The 17,248-nt window shown below is 39.9% G+C and overlaps 2 protein-coding genes across 4 annotated transcripts; both read right to left on the reverse strand.

Annotated features, from left to right (window-relative positions):
• Window positions 1-117: 117 nt before the first annotated feature.
• Window positions 118-5,481, reverse strand: LOC128093576 (zinc finger protein 90-like). Its single transcript, XM_052710953.1, has 5 exons — window positions 5,223-5,481; window positions 764-2,083; window positions 532-701; window positions 333-474; window positions 118-277 (listed from the first exon to the last, which is right to left on the reverse strand). The coding sequence occupies exons 1-5, from the start codon at window positions 5,382-5,384 to the stop codon at window positions 176-178; spliced, it is 1,896 nt and encodes a 631-aa protein (XP_052566913.1). The 5' UTR covers window positions 5,385-5,481; the 3' UTR covers window positions 118-175.
• A 268-nt stretch (window positions 5,482-5,749) lies between these two features.
• LOC120413173 (zinc finger protein 184-like) lies at window positions 5,750-17,180 on the reverse strand. Of its 3 annotated transcripts, none has more exons than XM_052710952.1 (5): window positions 16,899-17,180; window positions 6,365-7,492; window positions 6,142-6,311; window positions 5,938-6,079; window positions 5,750-5,879 (listed from the first exon to the last, which is right to left on the reverse strand). In XM_052710952.1, the coding sequence occupies exons 1-5, from the start codon at window positions 17,055-17,057 to the stop codon at window positions 5,784-5,786; spliced, it is 1,695 nt and encodes a 564-aa protein (XP_052566912.1). In that variant the 5' UTR covers window positions 17,058-17,180; the 3' UTR covers window positions 5,750-5,783. The 3 variants fall into 3 exon arrangements, with proteins under 3 accessions (XP_052566912.1, XP_039429816.1, XP_039429809.1); XM_039573882.1 differs by lacking the exon at window positions 16,899-17,180 and adding an exon at window positions 7,751-8,016; XM_039573875.2 differs by lacking the exons at window positions 5,750-5,879; window positions 5,938-6,079; window positions 6,142-6,311; window positions 6,365-7,492 and adding exons at window positions 11,857-12,015; window positions 12,087-12,228; window positions 12,290-12,459; window positions 12,526-13,899 and having other exon boundaries at window positions 16,899-17,171.
• Between the last annotated feature and the right edge of the window lie 68 nt (window positions 17,181-17,248).

The following is a 17,248-nucleotide window of genomic DNA, read 5'->3' on the forward strand; positions in this document are numbered from 1 at the left end:
CTCAAAGTTCAATGTTCAAGATCCCATCATGCCTCAAGCAAATGAGCTCAATCGAATCGAAGCGAGCTTCTTAGGTTTTGGAGCTGTGATATTTCGATTGATGCAGTTTTACAGCATATTCATTGTTTTTTTTTTATTTCGTAACAGAACTCATAAATCAAGTCGTCATTCAAACTCAAACCTGAATGTCACCAGCAAGACACGTTTCCTGGTGCTGCTTTTTCAGCGTCCTCGACGGAAAGATGGCCTTACACTTGTTGCAACTCTCGACCCGTTTCTGCAATAAACGAAAAATAAGGTGACTTTTAAAAGCATAAATGCGCTGATCTTACCCTTTTTGCGCGTATTTGGCCCAGCAAAACGTTCGGCTCCGGCTTAACGCGGGCGTTTATCTTGACGCCATGCTTGACGAGCATGTGTTTGTTGTAGTGCAGATGCTGCCGCCAATCTCGCTCGCAGCAAACGTAATCCTCCCTGGATGGATGTCATGTATTAAAAATTTGAAGTTCAATTCAGAAATTAGAGAGCTACCTGTACGTGATGCACAAATGATCCACCATATTTTCTTTCGAGGGAAATACAATCAAGCAAAGACAGCACTCGAGGTCTTTGGGATGATCGTGACGAGCTTTGTGGGTCGCGAGCTCTTCCTGGCTATCGAACGTTGCAACACAAACGTCGCAAACAAAGCGCATCTGGACCTGGAAAGAATTTGCGCTATGAAATAAAGACTGTCGTTGAACAAAAAACTGACTTTCCAAACCCCGTGTCTGCTCTCGATGTGATCCAGCAGCATCCATCTAGTGTAGAACATCTTGGAACAGTGTTCGCACTCGAGCGTTGCTTCCTGGTGAACCCTGATGATGTGCTTATTCAGTAAGTTTTTCACCTTAAACTTTTTATCGCACTGCTGGCACGGAAAGTTGTACACGTCGCTGTGGGTAGCTTCGTGTACTGTAAGGGTACTTTTTCGCCGAAATTCCATCCCACACGTTTCACACTTGAAAACCCTTTCCGAGAGATGCACATTTACTATGTGGTTCCGCAAGTCTAGTTTCAGTTTGAATGTTTTCTGGCAGTACTCGCAGTTCAGGGTTTCTTTGTTGTGATAACGTTTGTTGTGTTCTTTTAATCTGGAGCCAGTTGAACACTGGAACCCACAAGTCTCGCAGATATAAGTAAATCCGCTGTGTTTCCCTTCCACGTGCATTTGTAAAAGCCGCAGGTTCGCGCACTTTTTCGTACAGCCAGGTTCCTTGCAGGCATAACTGATATTTTCCCGCTTCAGATGCGTCAGCTGATGCGAATGAAAATTTGACCGGTACATGGTTTTGAACGGGCACTTGGGGCACTGCAGCGGCTCTTTCACCTTCTTGGTGCCGTACTTTCTGTTTGCCAGCGCCTCACTCAAATCTCCCAGCTTGTCGAGCGTTAGCTCCTCTTCTGGTTCGCTGTCGTTGAGGAAATCATATTTTGCTCGCTTCTTTTTTGCCGCTGCTGACGCAGCTTTTTTCTTGGTTGGGATCTTTACTTCTTCATCGCTATCGTCTAGGCACTCCCATCGAAACTCGTCATCAACTGTAGATTCCTGCTCCGGAACACCCTCCTCGGACAACTCAACTTGACAAACAATTTCATTGACCAGCCCGGCCAACTCTTCGGGCGGACATTCCTCAGCAAAAAAAGTTTCCTCTTCAGGTTCTTCGAATTCTTTTATTTCTTCGCAGCATTGCAGATCGACTTCTTTTTCTTTAACCTCGGCAACCTCGTCAACCTCGTCAACACCGTTCTGTTCCATCGTGGCCGGAAGTTTAGCAATTTGAAACAGTGGGAATTCATCAATCAAATCCTTCGCCTGGCAGTCATCCTTGTGGCACAAATCCAGCTCCGCGAGCATCGTCCGAACCGATTCCAGTTTCGTGTGGAAAAGTTCCTGCATCGGTACCGTGTTGAGGTTCCGCAGCTCGACCAGAGCGTTCATAAACAGGTGCACGTGGCGCACTTTGGTGCGAAAGCGGCCAAACATTTGGAGTAGGTCTTTGCACTGGGGGCAAATTGACCGCGGAAACAAATGGCGCTTTTCCTGGGTGAATTAATAAAATAATAAACTCTCTAACGCCCGGAATAATTTAGGTAATGATTAACTTTGACCCGTTAAAAAAAATATTTTTTAAGTTGTGCAACAGAGCACACCCAGAAAGATGAGAAACTTATGTTTAAACTTAAAAACTTGTTTTGTGAATATGTTAGAAACCTTATGTTCTGCACTTGAAGACAAAATTTTTCTTAAAAATAAAATTATAATTGAACTATCTTTTAAATACAATGTTGTGCGTGGTTGTAAAGCTAGTACTTCATTAATGTGGATGAAATATGATCAGAAGTTAGTTTATATGTTTCCTCAAGGCTCTGAAAGGCATCATTCCCGATCGGCCATTTGGCGGCCATTCAAATCTTGATTCACAATGTTTCAATCAAAAAATGGTTTTCTTTGTGTTGTTAGTAGAAGCATTTTACATATAGTGATTATTTTTTCATTTCAATTTACTTTTTCTGGACCCTGAATTCAGAACCATCATTGAAGTCATTGCCCCATGACCTTAATATTAGAGAGATCCTAAATAGGGAGACTGGTCTAAACTTGCTAAATCGATCTGGCAACGTATGTTTTGAGCCTGGCAACACTGATAAAACGCAAAGGCAAACGCTCGTTTGGATACGTCAAACTCGTGTCTGTTTGGGTACGTCAAATTCACTTCGACCAGTACCCCTATTTAGGATCTCTGCTTAATATATGCAAAAAAAGCAGTTGAAAATATTGTCAGATCTTAGAGAAATTAAATCCCGAAGTCTTGGTGCTCTGGTAGCCTTAAGCGTTAGAGGGTTAAAACAACTTTATAAATTTTTCTGGTCTAAAATCGAGAAAACTAATAATAAATAATTCTTTCACATTTTTATAATCCAAGCAAAACATTGTAAAACGTCCAATCTCATTTTTCAAAACATTGAGAAAAACGAAGATGAAATCTGCGGATAGTTTTTCAATTCCTATTTCGAACTTATTTGCCTAATTGAGGGTATTATTCAATTAAAATACGTGAAACTAGTATCGTTATGCTTCCCCGTATTCAATTTTATGAAAACATTTCATAATTGCTGTAAAATTGATGATAAAATTACATTGGCCTTTTAAAAAAGTTAACAATATGCGGGACCGGTTAAGCCCTTTGCGTTTTAGCGCCTTTGTAAACATTGGCGTGTTTCATTTTCCATCTGGCCCTATGTCAAACGGCCAAACACGACGTCAGGATTTGTTTTTGTTGTTCTTTTGTTTTTTGGCTTCGCAGGACAAACCAAAACAAATTATGATATCGTGTTAGGACTTTTGCACCAAAAACACTTTTTTTCTCGTTTTACGTTAATTGAACAGTTAATTAGTTTTATTTTCATAAAATTTATATAATGTATCGAGTTTTATTGTATTCCTACAGGTAAGATCCAAGTTTTAGTGTTTTAAAGTACCTAATAAAGTTTTTATTTTACAGGGAAGTGCAAAGCAGGTGGCGGCAGAGGTCGAGGGGAGGAAGAAGTTTTCGTTCGCTGTTTTTTCGGAGGAGCTGCTGCTGCTGAGCCGCCATGGAGTATCAACCCGGTTACGGTGATAAACATGCCAGAGTACGTGACGAGTTGGATGGCGGGGATTATCCGGAACCGGCAGCAGCAGGTTACTGCGAAGCCATGAGGCTCGAAATCGTTTATCACCCAAGGAAAAAGGAAGTGATTGAGTTCTTTCTGTTCTAAAGAGCGTATTCAACGGGAGGTTCCATCGGAACAAAATAGCTTGGATCTTGCTACGGCCGAACAGTACGACACGGAATAGCAAACTGGAGAAATGAATCACCTCTCATAAGCAAAGATTTCAAGTGATGGTTTTCACCAAATAAATTGATGCATTTTTGTTCTTTTGTGTTTTTTTTTTTTAATAAAATCATAATGACGCACGTCTGGGGAGGAATTTGCCAGAAATAATCTCCAATTTTTATTTTTGGTAAATCGACATTAGTGGAAGAGTAAATTCGTTGATTGGAAACATCGATGACGGCGTCGGAACATGGCACCGGTTGATGGGTGACGCTGCTTCCGGTAGCATATTCTCCTTTGAAGCTGCCTTTATCGTTTCTTGGATCGCATCCACAGCCTGCATATTTTCAATTCGTACACTGACGCATCCGTCGTTCCGTATCAATTCTTCGGCGACAAAACGGATTCATGTCGTTGGCCCCGCTCGTGAATCTACTATCACCATGGTCACTGAAGGTGGCCACTATTGTCGGGTTATTCCGGGCGTCGTCACCTGAGCTGATCTTGAGCGTAGTCGTTGCCTGGGGCAGGTTCACCTGGTACACGTCGTTGCTGCTGAAGCGGGGCTGGGTAGCTGTTCACCGGCGACATGCGAGTAGCGCGCGGCCGCAGATTTTTAGTTACTGTCCGTACCGAACGAAGCGTTCATTCTTCTGCCGCGACCACCATCCGGACGTCACCTTTCACCGCTACCATTTTCAACTCCCCTGCTACTTCCGCAGGTGGATAAAATGGAACGAGCCATGTTATTACCGCCAGGACTGACTGGAATTCCGAACGAGCTGCGCGGACTGCCCGTTACTCGGCCCGTTATATTAGTTGGAAACAAAGGGCCATACTCTGTTTCGATTTTTGTTTTGATTCGATACTGGTTTGTCCCTGGAGCTAACACGATTTCAAAACAAAACAAAAAGTTTCCACATTGGTCCTTTGATGCAAAGGGTCTAAGTGGATATTGAAAACAAATAAGATGTCATAAACTTTGGCCTTTTGTAAAATTATGTTTTTTTCTCATAAAAATCATTGTTTAATACTTTTCTCGACATGCAGTGATAGTTTATGACAAAAATCATCGATTGCATTAAAAAACCGGTTTGTTTACATTTTTGACTTAGGTCCTTTTACAATGTTTTGCTTGAATCGTTGCTTCTAAAACCATGTTTAAAAAGGTTTTACGAAACGTAGTCCTACGTCAACATAAAACAAACGTCAGAATAAAGTTTATCAAAAATGCAAAAATAACGAGAATTAACTAGATTTTTTTCACGTTAGTCAAAGATTTTGTTAGGAACGAGCAGGAAAAACTGTTTGTTTACAATATAGCTTAAAAGCTCTTGGCTCATTGTTTTGCTAGAACTCACCTCTTCAACCTGGAACGACATCGTTGCCAGAAACTCCTCGAAGGTGGCACATCCCTCGAAGCTTTCATCCTCGGTGTCCAGCGACGTCATCTTGCGGTGCTGTTCCGGCTTTAGACACATCCGGCACACGTAGGGGTACCTTTCCAGCCTGAAGATGGTCATTTCGCGGGCAACTTCATGGAATTTTCACTTAAAACTGCGGGAACGCGGTGACAGCTACTTGCGAGTACCGAAATCAAAACATAAACAGTGCACGTCGATCTGAGATTGGTCACATTGTCAGCATGGTAACATTAAATGAGTCGTTTCGATTGACCGTACACAGTTTAACGTAGGGCTACGTTTTTGAATATCTTTTTTGCTGAGTGTTTTAGTACAATAATACAATAAAGCATTCTTTGAATATGCATTTTTCATGCGTAAACAGAAACGAAATAGCGCGATTTTTAAGATCAACAAGAAAATGATAAGTTTCTCAAAATAAAAATTAAATTTTTGAAATTTTTGCAACAGTAATTTATTGAACAAATTTCTATTAATACGCAATTGAAAGCATTCAACTCAAACCTCTCCAGCTGTACACGTTTCCTGGTGCTGCTTCTTTTTTGTTCTTGAGGGAAGGATAATCTTACACTTTGAGCAACTTTGGACTGGTTTCTGTAATAAAAAACAACAATGTCATAGAAGCACAATTTTCCACAGTTTTATTACCTACCCTTTTGGCGCGCATTTCTCCCACCAACAGGTGCGGATCTGGCTTAACCCGAGCGTTTATCTTGACGCCATGCTCGAGGAACATGTGCCTGTTGTAATGCACGTGGTAACGCCAATCTCTCTCGCAGCAGTCGTAATCTTCCCTGTTGTTGGAAGCAAGGAGCTAAAGTTGAAGTTTTATTTAGAAACCACAATTTATACTAACCGGTATGTGATGCACATATGATCTTGCATCTGTTCATGCCCGGGAAACACTATCAGACATAGGCCACACTGCATGTGTTTGGGATTATCGTGACGAGCTTTGTGGGTCGCCAACTCATCCTGGCTGTTGAATGAGGCTACGCAAACATCACAAACGAAGCGCATTCGAATCTGAAACAGGATATTTTTTAACAATGTGTTTAAGTGATTTAGCTTAATCATACCTTGTGTACGCTTTCGATGTGATCCACCAGCGTCGATCTAGTGTAGAACATTCGGGAGCAGTGTTCGCACTCCAGCGACGCTTTATTGTGAACTACCAGCACATGCTTAAGTAGCAGGTTTTTAACCTTAAACTTTTTATCGCACTGCTGGCACGGAAAGTTGTAGACGTCGCTGTGAGTCGCTTGGTGGTTTTTGAGGGCAACTTTTCGCCGAAATTCCGTCCCGCATGTTTCACACTTGAAAACGTTTTCCGACAGATGTATTCGTTTGACGTGATCCTGCAGGTCCACCTTCACTTTGAACGTTCTCTCGCAGTATTCGCACTTGAACCTGTTGCTGGTATGAAAACGAATTAGGTGTTCTTTCAATTTGCCGTTCGTTGAACACTGGTATCCGCAGGTCTCACAGACGCACGCTATATGATTGGCCTGCACCATGTGCTTTTGCAAAGCTCGTACGTTTCCAAACTTCTCCTTACAATCTGGTTCAGTGCAGGCAAAACTTCGATTTTCGCGTTTTAGATGCGACCGTTGGTGCGCATTGAAATGCGACTTTCTGATTGTTTTATACGAACATTTTGGACACTGCAGTGGCTCTTTTTCTTTGTTTTTGCTATATTTTCTGCGTACTTGTACTGCATCCAAACCTTCTTTTTCCGGTTCAGAAAGTTTTTGTTCAACATCCTCGCAAGCAACATTTTCAGAAACTATTTCCTTTGACGACTCGACCAATTCTTCCTCCGCTGTAAAATCACCCGCGTCAGGTTCATCCAACTCCTCGACATCTTCCATATCTACTTCCACTTCCATGTTGAGTTTCTCGTCAGAACAAGCGTCGTTCAAAGTAGCCGGAAGTTGAGCAATTTGAAACTGCGGAAACTCTTCAATCAGATCCTCCGCTCGAAAGTCAGCCTTGTGACACAGGTCCAGCTCCGCGAGCATCGTCCGAACGGTGTCCGGTTTCGTCTGGAAAAGTTCCTTGACCGGTGCCGTGTTCAGGTCCCGCAGCTCGACCAGTGCGTTCATAAACAGGTGCACGTTGCGGACTTTGGTGCGAAAGTGTGCGAACTTTTGGAGCGATTCCTTACACTGGGCGCAGATTGAGCGCGGGAACAGATGGCGCCTTTCCTGAGTTTGAGATTTTTAGATACATTAGAAGTTTTGAAGTTGAATTGCATTCAATTAAATTAAATTCAAGAGCAAAAATGAACTTCGTCTTAGGCTATTGCTATTGGGTAGCCATTTTCAATTTCGTGAAGCAAAACAAAACGCCTGAACACCCTTTCCCATCTCCATCTCGGGACGTGCTATTCAAGTATCCAAGGTTCTTCGTCATGTTGGTTATCCTTGTACCGTTAACACTGCATCTTTTATTATCCAGCTCACCTCTTCAACCTGGAAAGTGATCATGGCTAGAAAGCCTTCGAAGGTTGTTCCCTCCTCGAGGTACTCGTCCTCGGTTTCAAGCGAAGTCATCTTGCTGGGTTGTTCCGGTTTTAGGCAGAGACGACACACGTAGGGATACCTTTCCAGCTTAAAAATTGTCATTACTAGCTATTTTATGATATTTATGATAAAATCGAAAATTTAAATTAAAATTGTTGGAACGTAGATTGAGCTTGTGAAGCCGAAATCAAAACAAAAACAATACACTTTGATTGAGGTTTATTCTTTTTCTTTACTATAGCACCGAAATGGATTGAATTTCACTCAGATCTGAGTCAAATTTCCCTAATTTACTCATTTCTGAGTAATTTCACTGATGTTACTTGAGCAGGGAAACGTTAGCAGGGAAAATTTTAGTTCTCGTATAGAGCTATCTAAGCCCGATCTCACACACACTAGCGCACCATTTGTTTTGCTGGCTGGTACAAAATTTAACCTCACTTTTTTTCGTGTACGTACACGCAATACATGCGCACGTAGATAACTCTATTGGCCACCAGGTGGCGTCATTGAAATCCAATTTCCCTGCTCACTTCACATCGTCAGCAGGGAAAAAAATTGTGAAGACAGCAGGGAAAGTGAAATTTCCCTGCTAACGTAAACAGGATTTTTTTAAACTATAATTTTTATCGTAAATGCAATCTTTTCAACAATATATTTGCTTTGATGTATTTAAATTAGTTTTTTTTTACGTATTTCAATGCCTTCGAATCTGAACAAATATTTTCCCTGCTAACGTATCAGTTACTGAGCCAGAAGAAAATTTTAAAGTCATAGTCACGGATCACAAAAATCGGCGTTTTCAAACCAAAATAATAATTTAATTTTAAATTTACAATCAAACTTGTATACAAAGGTACTCAAATATGTTGGTGTAAAATATTTTCAAATCATTCCTGTTCTTCAAGTGTTCAGCAGTGAATTCTATCATAGGGGCGTGGCTTATTAATGTGATGAGCATTTTCCTTGCTAACTTCACAGTTTTTTTGTCACAGTTACCAAGCTTTTTGTTTTTTTTTATGCAAGCTAAGGTCTATGTAGAACTATTTAAAAAATAAATTAGTAGTGTGTATTTAATTTTACACTAGCTTCGTCTGAAATTTAAGTTTATTTCTGGCTCAGTAACTGTTACGTTATTTAGCATGAAAAATATACATCCGATAATAAAGCTACTCCTCCATTAGCTAAGTCAGGCCTTTTTGCTCATTTTTTACATTTTTGATCGTCTAATTAACAATTGCCTACATTTTCATGATTTGTTTGATGGAATCGGTTTTCATGTGACCAGTTAACATAACTTTGATAAAAGTTTGAAAAAAAAAACATACATACTAGTCATTTTTATCTTCATTTTAAGTCGAAAATCAATCCGGCTCGCGGACCAGTTAAAAAAACTGAAATTAAATTGCATTGAAATATACAAAAAATACTGATTTGATCAAATCAGCAGGAAATTGTTCAAATAATTACATTTTACTCATAAAGAAAACAAAAACAAAATATTCCGCTATCGCAAGCAGGCAATCGTTTCGTAAATAGTAGGCAAACTCTTAGAGATTTGGAGTTCCTTCAAAATATTTCGTTACTACAGTCATCCCACATATTCGGAACGGTTTCCAGATCGGCCAATGTTCAAAAAATCATAGCAAATCGATAATTGAACTTAATGATTCGCTTTTACCTTCATTTGAAAGCTTTTCTTGCGATCTTTCGAATGCAGTATCGAACATCCGCAATAACATCCCACAATTATGAAACAGGCCATTTGGAAGCAGTGTTTTGCTGCTCTAGACAAAATAGTCTTGGAATGAAGTTTTTTGTTCAGAAAGTACTACTTTTACTAGTGAAATAGCAAGATAATATCCAAATGAAGGTTCTAAAAATAGTAAGGTCGACAGAAAAGCTACTTTTGGCATGCTATTGACAAATTATCATAAAAGTGTTCCGAATTTGTGGGTGTTCCGAATATGTGGGATGACTGTATTAATCGCTTGACATTAGAACGTTTTTTAGAGCAATTTACAAAAACTATGGAACATTAAGGCCAAAACTCCTAGTGACATCCATTTGAATTATTTGAAAATTAATTATTTTTTTCTTAAGTTGAATTCGTGTCTCATAATTGATTCTTTTAACTGAAGTCACGGACAAAATCACCCTGCTTACGCGTTCCAGAATTGATTAATTTTTTTTTTTTCAAACTGAGGTCCCAAACAAATCAAATATGTTTTCCCTGCTAACGTAACAGTTTACTGGGCCAAGTGTTACTTCAGCAGGGAAAGCGTAAGCCACGCCCCCACAACGTTGTTAGCAGTGAAAAAAAGTGAAGTCAGCAGGGAAAAAAATGCCTATTTTTTATTATGTTTTCAAAACATGTTGAGGCATGATACATTTTTGTGGCTTTCATGTTATTTTCAATTAGATAGATTGCTTACAAAATAATATTTTCTTGAAATTACAAAAACAGAAAAAAAGTTTTTCCTGGTTCATGAGAGGAAAAGCCTTCAAAAGTATCAAGCCGATATTTGCAATCCGGATTAGTGACAATGTTATTACTTAAGTAATGATAAAATGATTCATGTTAATGTTAAACTAATTGGTCGATTTCCCTAAGGTGGCCATATAAGGTCGGGAAAAAATATCAAATGCAATTGAACTCTCAAACTACCGCATATGAGGTGAAAGCTTTGCCACCATACACGGCCCTGTAAAAAAACATAAATCTGTTGATAAGAACTATTTGCCCTGCTGACGACGTGGTGGGTCGTTTGCGAGACGTGGCCTACGTTTTCCCTGCTGAAGTAACACTTAACTCAGTAAACTGTTACGTAAGCAGGGAAAACATTTTTGATTTGTCTGGGACTGACACATAAAAAATAGATTCTGGGACATCTGTCTGAAAAAAAAAATCAAAAAAAAAAATTAATTGTTTTAAAATAAAATTTTAATACCAACCGGTTAATGGTAAAGAATTATTTGCAAGGTAATCCAAATCCTGAAGAGTTATACAATCAGAAAAGGTGTGATATTGTTATTTCAAACAAAATATTTATTTGAGTTTACATTACAATAGTACTTTTATGAAAAGGTAGTAAAATGTGCAGGTGTTAAATTAAATAGATACCTACTCCTTTATTTTTTAAATAGTTTTACATGGCCTTAGCCTGTATAAAAAAAAAACAAAAAGCTTGGTTACTGTGAAGTTAGCAAGGAAAATGCTCATCACATTAATAAGCCACGCCCCAATGATAGAATTCACTGCTGAACACTTGAAGAACAGGAATGATTTGAAAATATTTTACACCAACATATTTGAGTACCTTTGTATACATGTTTGATTGTAAATTTAAAATTAAATTATTATTTTGGTTTGAAAACGCCGATTTTTGTGATCCATGACTATGACTTTAAAATTTTCTTCTGGCTCAGTAACTGATACGTTAGCAGGGAAAATATTTGTTCAGATTCGAAGGCATTGAAATACGTAAAAAAAAACTAATTTAAATACATCAAAGCAAATATATTGTTGAAAAGATTGCATTTACGATAAAAATTATAGTTTAAAAAAATCCTGTTTACGTTAGCAGGGAAATTTCACTTTCCCTGCTGTCTTCACAATTTTTTTCCCTGCTGACGATGTGAAGTGAGCAGGGAAATTGGATTTCAATGACGCCACCTGGTGGCCAATACGAGAACTAAAATTTTCCCTGCTAACGTTTCCCTGCTCAAGTAACATCAGTGTAATTTCGGATTTCACGTAAACTGGGTGATTTCAAATGAGAGTGCATGCTGCTTATATTTCTGTACATAAATTTGACGTAGGATTACGCCTGAACGAATTTTTAAAAACATATCTTGAGTTTTTTTTATTAGGACCTAGAAACATATGAAAGATAATAGCTTATTGGTCCTTTAAAAAAAATAAAATTATTATCAATCGCAATGTCTTCAAAAAAAAAATTTCATGGCCGATGGGTTTTTTTTTTAATTCAAAGAACGTTAGTATCAAATTGCCTTCACAATTCTCAAAGTAAAAGACGTAAATAAAAACAATGTTTTTATTACTAAGAACCACAAAACTAATTCATTAAGTCACAACCTGAAATCTAGGTATTCAATTCTGCAGTACACGTTTCCTGGTGCTGCTTTTTCAGTGTTCTTGTAGCGAAGACGGCCTCACATTTGGAGCAACTTTCAACTCGTTTCTGCAAGTTTAGTTAAAAATAATAGTTACTCTGCAATTCGTTTTTTCCAAACAATCAAATAATTGTCTTACTCTCTTGGCACGAACTTGGCCCTGCAAAAGGTGCGGATCCGGCTTAACCCGGGCGTTTATCTTGACGCCATGCTTGAGGAACATGTGCCGGTTGTATTGCTGATGCTGTCGCCAATCTCGCTTGCAGCAGGTGTAATCGTCCCTGTTGGGTACAGCAGTTAAATGATGATTTCTTTTTTTTTGAAGAGGTTCAAAAGAGCTACCTGTACGTGATGCACAAATGATCTTGCATTTGTTCCTGCGCGGGAAACACTATCAAACATAGGCCACACTCGAGATTTTTGGGATTTTCGTGACGAGCCTTGTGGGTCCCCAGATCGTCCTGGGTGTAGAATATGGCCACGCACACATCACAGACGAAGCGCATCTGAATCTGAAAAAAAACAGGATTTAACTATAGAAAAACGACTACTGTTTGATTGAGCAGCACTGATCTAACCTTATGCTTGGTCTCGATGTGGTCCATCAGCAAGGCTCTTCGGTGGAACATCTTGAAACAGTGTTCGCACTCAAGCGACGCCTCGTTATGTACTGTAGCAATGTGCTTTTGCAGTAAGTTTTTTATCTTGAACTTTTTATCACACTGCTGGCACGGAAAGTTGTAAACGTCGCGATGCCTGGCTTCGTGCGATTTAAGAATAGTTTTTCGACGAAACTCCATCCCACACGTCTCACACTTGAACACGCTATCCGACAGGTGTATATTTTTGACATGGTTTCGCAGATCACATTTTGTCTTGAAAGTTCGCTGGCAGTACTCGCAGGTGATGCGCTCGTTGCTGTGATAACGTAGGACATGTTCCTTCAATCTGGTAGTGGTAGGCATCCTTTCGCCGCAGGTCTCGCAGATAACCGATGAGTGTGATTCCATGTGGGATTGTAACAGCCGTAGTGACGCGCACGTTTTCGTACAATCAGGCTCCTTGCACGGGTAAGTCTTGTTTTCACGCCTCAGATGGGTCAGCTGATGTGAGTAAAAATTCGACTTGAAGATGGTTGTATACGGACACTTGGGACACTGCAGCGGCTCTTTTGCTTTCGCAGTACCGTACTTTCTGTTGGCTAGTGCCGCATCCAAATCGCCCACTCTTTCCAGTGTGAGTTCCACTGCTGGTTCGTTTTCGTTGAGAAGGTCCCACATGTCGCCCTTTTCCATTGCTTTTTTCCTTTCTGACGCTTTCAACGCTCTCAACTCTCTCTTTGTTGGTTTGTTGGGAAACTCTACTTCTTCGTCGCTATCATCAAAACACTCCCACCTTACATCAGGGTCAGGTTCCTGCTCCTGTTCAACATCAACTTGGTCAGGCTCCTGCTCCTGTTCAACATCATCTTGCATAATTTCCTCGGATGTCACATTTTCATCAGCAACTATTTCTTTAGTCAGCTCAGCTAATTCTTCCGGTGAGCATTCCTCAGCGAAAATATCATCCTCCTCTGGTTTTTCCAACGCATTAAACACTTCAACGCCTAGCGGTTCATCTTCTTCGACTTTGATTTGAACAATCTCACCAGGACAACTCTGCACCATAGTGGCCGGAAGTTTAGCAATTTTGCAGTGGGGAAATTCATCAATCAAATCTTGCGCAAAGAAGCCAACCGTGTGGCACAGGTCCAACTCGGCGAGCATCGTCCGGACCATGCCTAGTTTCGTCCTGCATAGCTCCTTAATCGGTGCCGTGTTGAAGTCTCGCAGCTCAACCAGTGCGTTCATAAACAGGTGCAGGTGGCGGACTTTGGTACGAAAGCGGCCAAACATTTGGAGCAGTTCCTTGCACTGGGGGCAGACCGACCGTGGGAAGAGATGGCGCTTTTCCTTGGGTTGGTAAGTTTTTGAAATTAATTAAAAAAAAAAAATCAAACAAGTCGCACAATTAGTTATTAACCTATTTTTCGTTTTCTGATGTAGGGAAAATATGTCCATTCCCATCCTACTGAGCGGTCGTGTCTGAATGATGCTAGATAATCAGGTGTGTTCTTTGAAATTTACTAGAATCAATTACACCAACCAGTAGAGCCGCTTTATGTGAACATTTCTGTTTTATGTGACTTTTACTAAAAGTTTTTCGTATTCCTTTTACAAGCATTATATAAATATATTTCCCAAGTGTATTCTAATCTTACGAGAATGCACAAAAATTTATTTCCCAAGTGTATTCCAATCTGACGAGAATGCACTGGAGCCCACCCATTTTTCTATTATCGCTCTTTTGTGTCTGCCTAGTGCTGCCATTTGTGACGAAATTTTAGGCGCACACTCGCGAAAAGTTGCATTTATAGAGAAAGTTTCCTGGCCTCACTGGCTCATTCTTACGCACGTTGGTGGTGGTGTTGGTGGACAGTCAAAATAAAATAAATTTTTATCAAAAGTGCATTAAATTTGATCTTCTTGGTCAATAAATGGCATAAATTTGTGTACTTACTCGAGGCGGTGCTGTTGCTGGCAAGTTTATGACCTACACACAAAGAAAAAATACTCTAAATTTAAAAAGATCGTTCGTTGGATTAAAAGTTCGCGTTGGTGAATATTCGTAGAAAGTTCAAACTTTTTAATTTAAAAGTTGGAAAGTTTTTGATACTACCATGCACTTCTGGAACAAAATCGTTGTATCGGTAAAAGTTTTTACTTTTATTATAAGAAGAAACTTTTTATGGCAACAATAAATAACGTTTAACATTACAGTGATGATTTTCGAAAAATGTGATAGATTTTATTTATATTTTTATTTTAATATTAAAACTGCTGCTTATGCTGCTTAACATCGCGGCCTACATTTTGGAGCGCGACAGCGATGTAGAGAACAGGGTGGTCTCGTTGCCGGCCATCATCAGGACAGGCTTGGAGGAGTTGGCCATTGGGTGTTAATTCGGGAAGGTAAGTCGACGTTTTCCGACTGGGAAGTGAAGCGCCTGAACCGATAGTTCCCGATCACATCGTCCTCCTTCGAGAATGACACAGATGTTGCCAGTTCATCCGGCCGAAGCTGCGCCGTCGCGAGTTGAGAGTTTGCGGGCGGGAGTTGCTGAAAGAGTTTGAAAGTAAATTAAATTGGCTAGACACTGAACACATTCTCAATACTCACCGGTGACTTCTTCGGTATTCCAGGTAGATGTTCTTGATCAGGTTCGTCGGATATCGCTCCAACCTCTGGAAGTAATCCGAGTACGACAGCTTCAGAACCTGCGGCTTTCGTACAGACGGTTCTTCCAGAACTGGTGCAAACTGTTCTTCCGGATGTTTATGTAATACTCGTCAAACATGTCCCGCACCGAGAAATGGACTGCGGACCCTCAGGACATCCCACACTGTCCCGTCATCACTTCCGGCACATAATGCTGCTGATGGTCGTAAACCGCCGGCACCGAGTGCAACATCCGCGCTGACCACCTCCGATCGCTTCTCGTCGTTTCCCTCTTCCGTCGGATCCTTCTCCTCACCGTTAAAATTAACTTTATCGAATACAACTGGTGCAAAATCACATCCGCATAAACGGCGTCCTACAAAAACAAACAAAATCAAACACAAACGCCACCAAAAACCTAAGCTTCCTTCTTACCCATTTCGGTCGTGAAACAGCTGCAGATCCGGCAGGAAGCTGGCCTCATCCTTTTGAAAACCAACTTTCCCCTAATCCCCTAACCTTGTTCCGCACCATCCTCCTTCGAAGGTATCCGCGTACAAGTCCTGGCTGCGGACGCGTTCTGTTTTGATTGACGTCGTGGACCACCACTCACTCACCACCGGAATCACCTAAACGTTTGTTTACATTTTGGACCGTGTACTTTCACGAGAACGACAAAATGAAAGAAATTATATAGTCGAATTAAAAGTTAAAACTTTTAAATAAGTTAGCAATGAGATTTTCAAAAACTGTAGTAGTAAAAGTTTTCATTTTCAAAACAAGAAAAAAACTTTTAATGTAGCAAATTTTAACCACTTATTAATTCAAAAGTAAGTTACTTTTGTCATTACCATAATATTTTTTTGTGTGTAAGCATGTTACAATGTAGGTAGTTAAGTTATTCACAACTCTCAAATTACATGATTTTTAATAGGAACCTCATATTTTTACTGACCCAATTTCAACGACGAAGTTTATACACTCTAAAAACTGAAAAATGTTTTACTCACGCAGAAAAATGTTTTGTAGAATCAGCCTGTACGAGGTTTGTTTCAACAAAAATTTTGTTGAATATAATCAACGCCGATTTTGCGTTGAAACAAACCTTGATTTTCTCAATTCCACAAAATTCTTTTGTTGTTTTGAAAAAGTTGCTTTGACGTTTAGCGTTGATTCAACAAAAATCTTTATTTTCAAATCAACAAAATGTTTTGTTGATTCAAATATGCCTTATTTTTCTGCGTGCTATCATTTGACCGAAATGGCACATTTTTTAACCATTCGATTCGATTTTTTGTAAACAATTTTCTATTAAATTTTCAATTGCTGTATTATCGTATCATAATTTACGTTGAAGGCTAAAATTTAATGTAAGCTTCCCTAACACTGGTGTGAACTTTAAACAACCGAAAGGTATAAACTTTGCTCCAACTCAAACTACAACACAGATGTAAAGTTCAAGAACACATTATTTTACTGATCAAAACTAATACCACAAAGATGTTTCGATTGATTCAACTGACATAAATTGCGTTATCCAACGCCATTCCTGTTATGTCTACTGCATAAGCAACTAAGTCTTGAACTGTTGTTTTGTAAAACGAAGTTCTGAGTAAAAATTTATTCAATGTCGCCCAATAAAAATAGAACCAAAATGAACAGTTTTTGAATTCATTAAAAACCAAAAACCTACCTCCTCAACCTGGAACGTGATCGTGGCCAGAAAGTCTTCCAGCGTTCCCCCCTCGAAGCACTCGTCCTCGGTGTCCAGCGACGTCATCTTCCGGTGCTGTTCCGGCTTCAGGCACAGCCGGCACACGAAGGGGTACGCTCGCAGCTTGAAGATGGACATTTTTTCATGCGAAATTCAACAAAAAGCCAAATTTTCCTCGAAAGTGGCAGAGACCGCGAACGGACAACACTGATGTAAACAAACGGTGACAGCGGCGTGCGTGCACGCTCAAAAAGATCCCTTCGTGAATGTATTTTTAAAAGTTAAATGACTGGTTTTCGCTGAACGTGTACTGTGCGATTTGTTTTTGT

Source organism: Culex pipiens, chromosome 3, assembly GCF_016801865.2.
Source record: "Culex pipiens pallens isolate TS chromosome 3, TS_CPP_V2, whole genome shotgun sequence".
Classification (NCBI taxonomy): domain Eukaryota; kingdom Metazoa; phylum Arthropoda; class Insecta; order Diptera; family Culicidae; genus Culex; species Culex pipiens.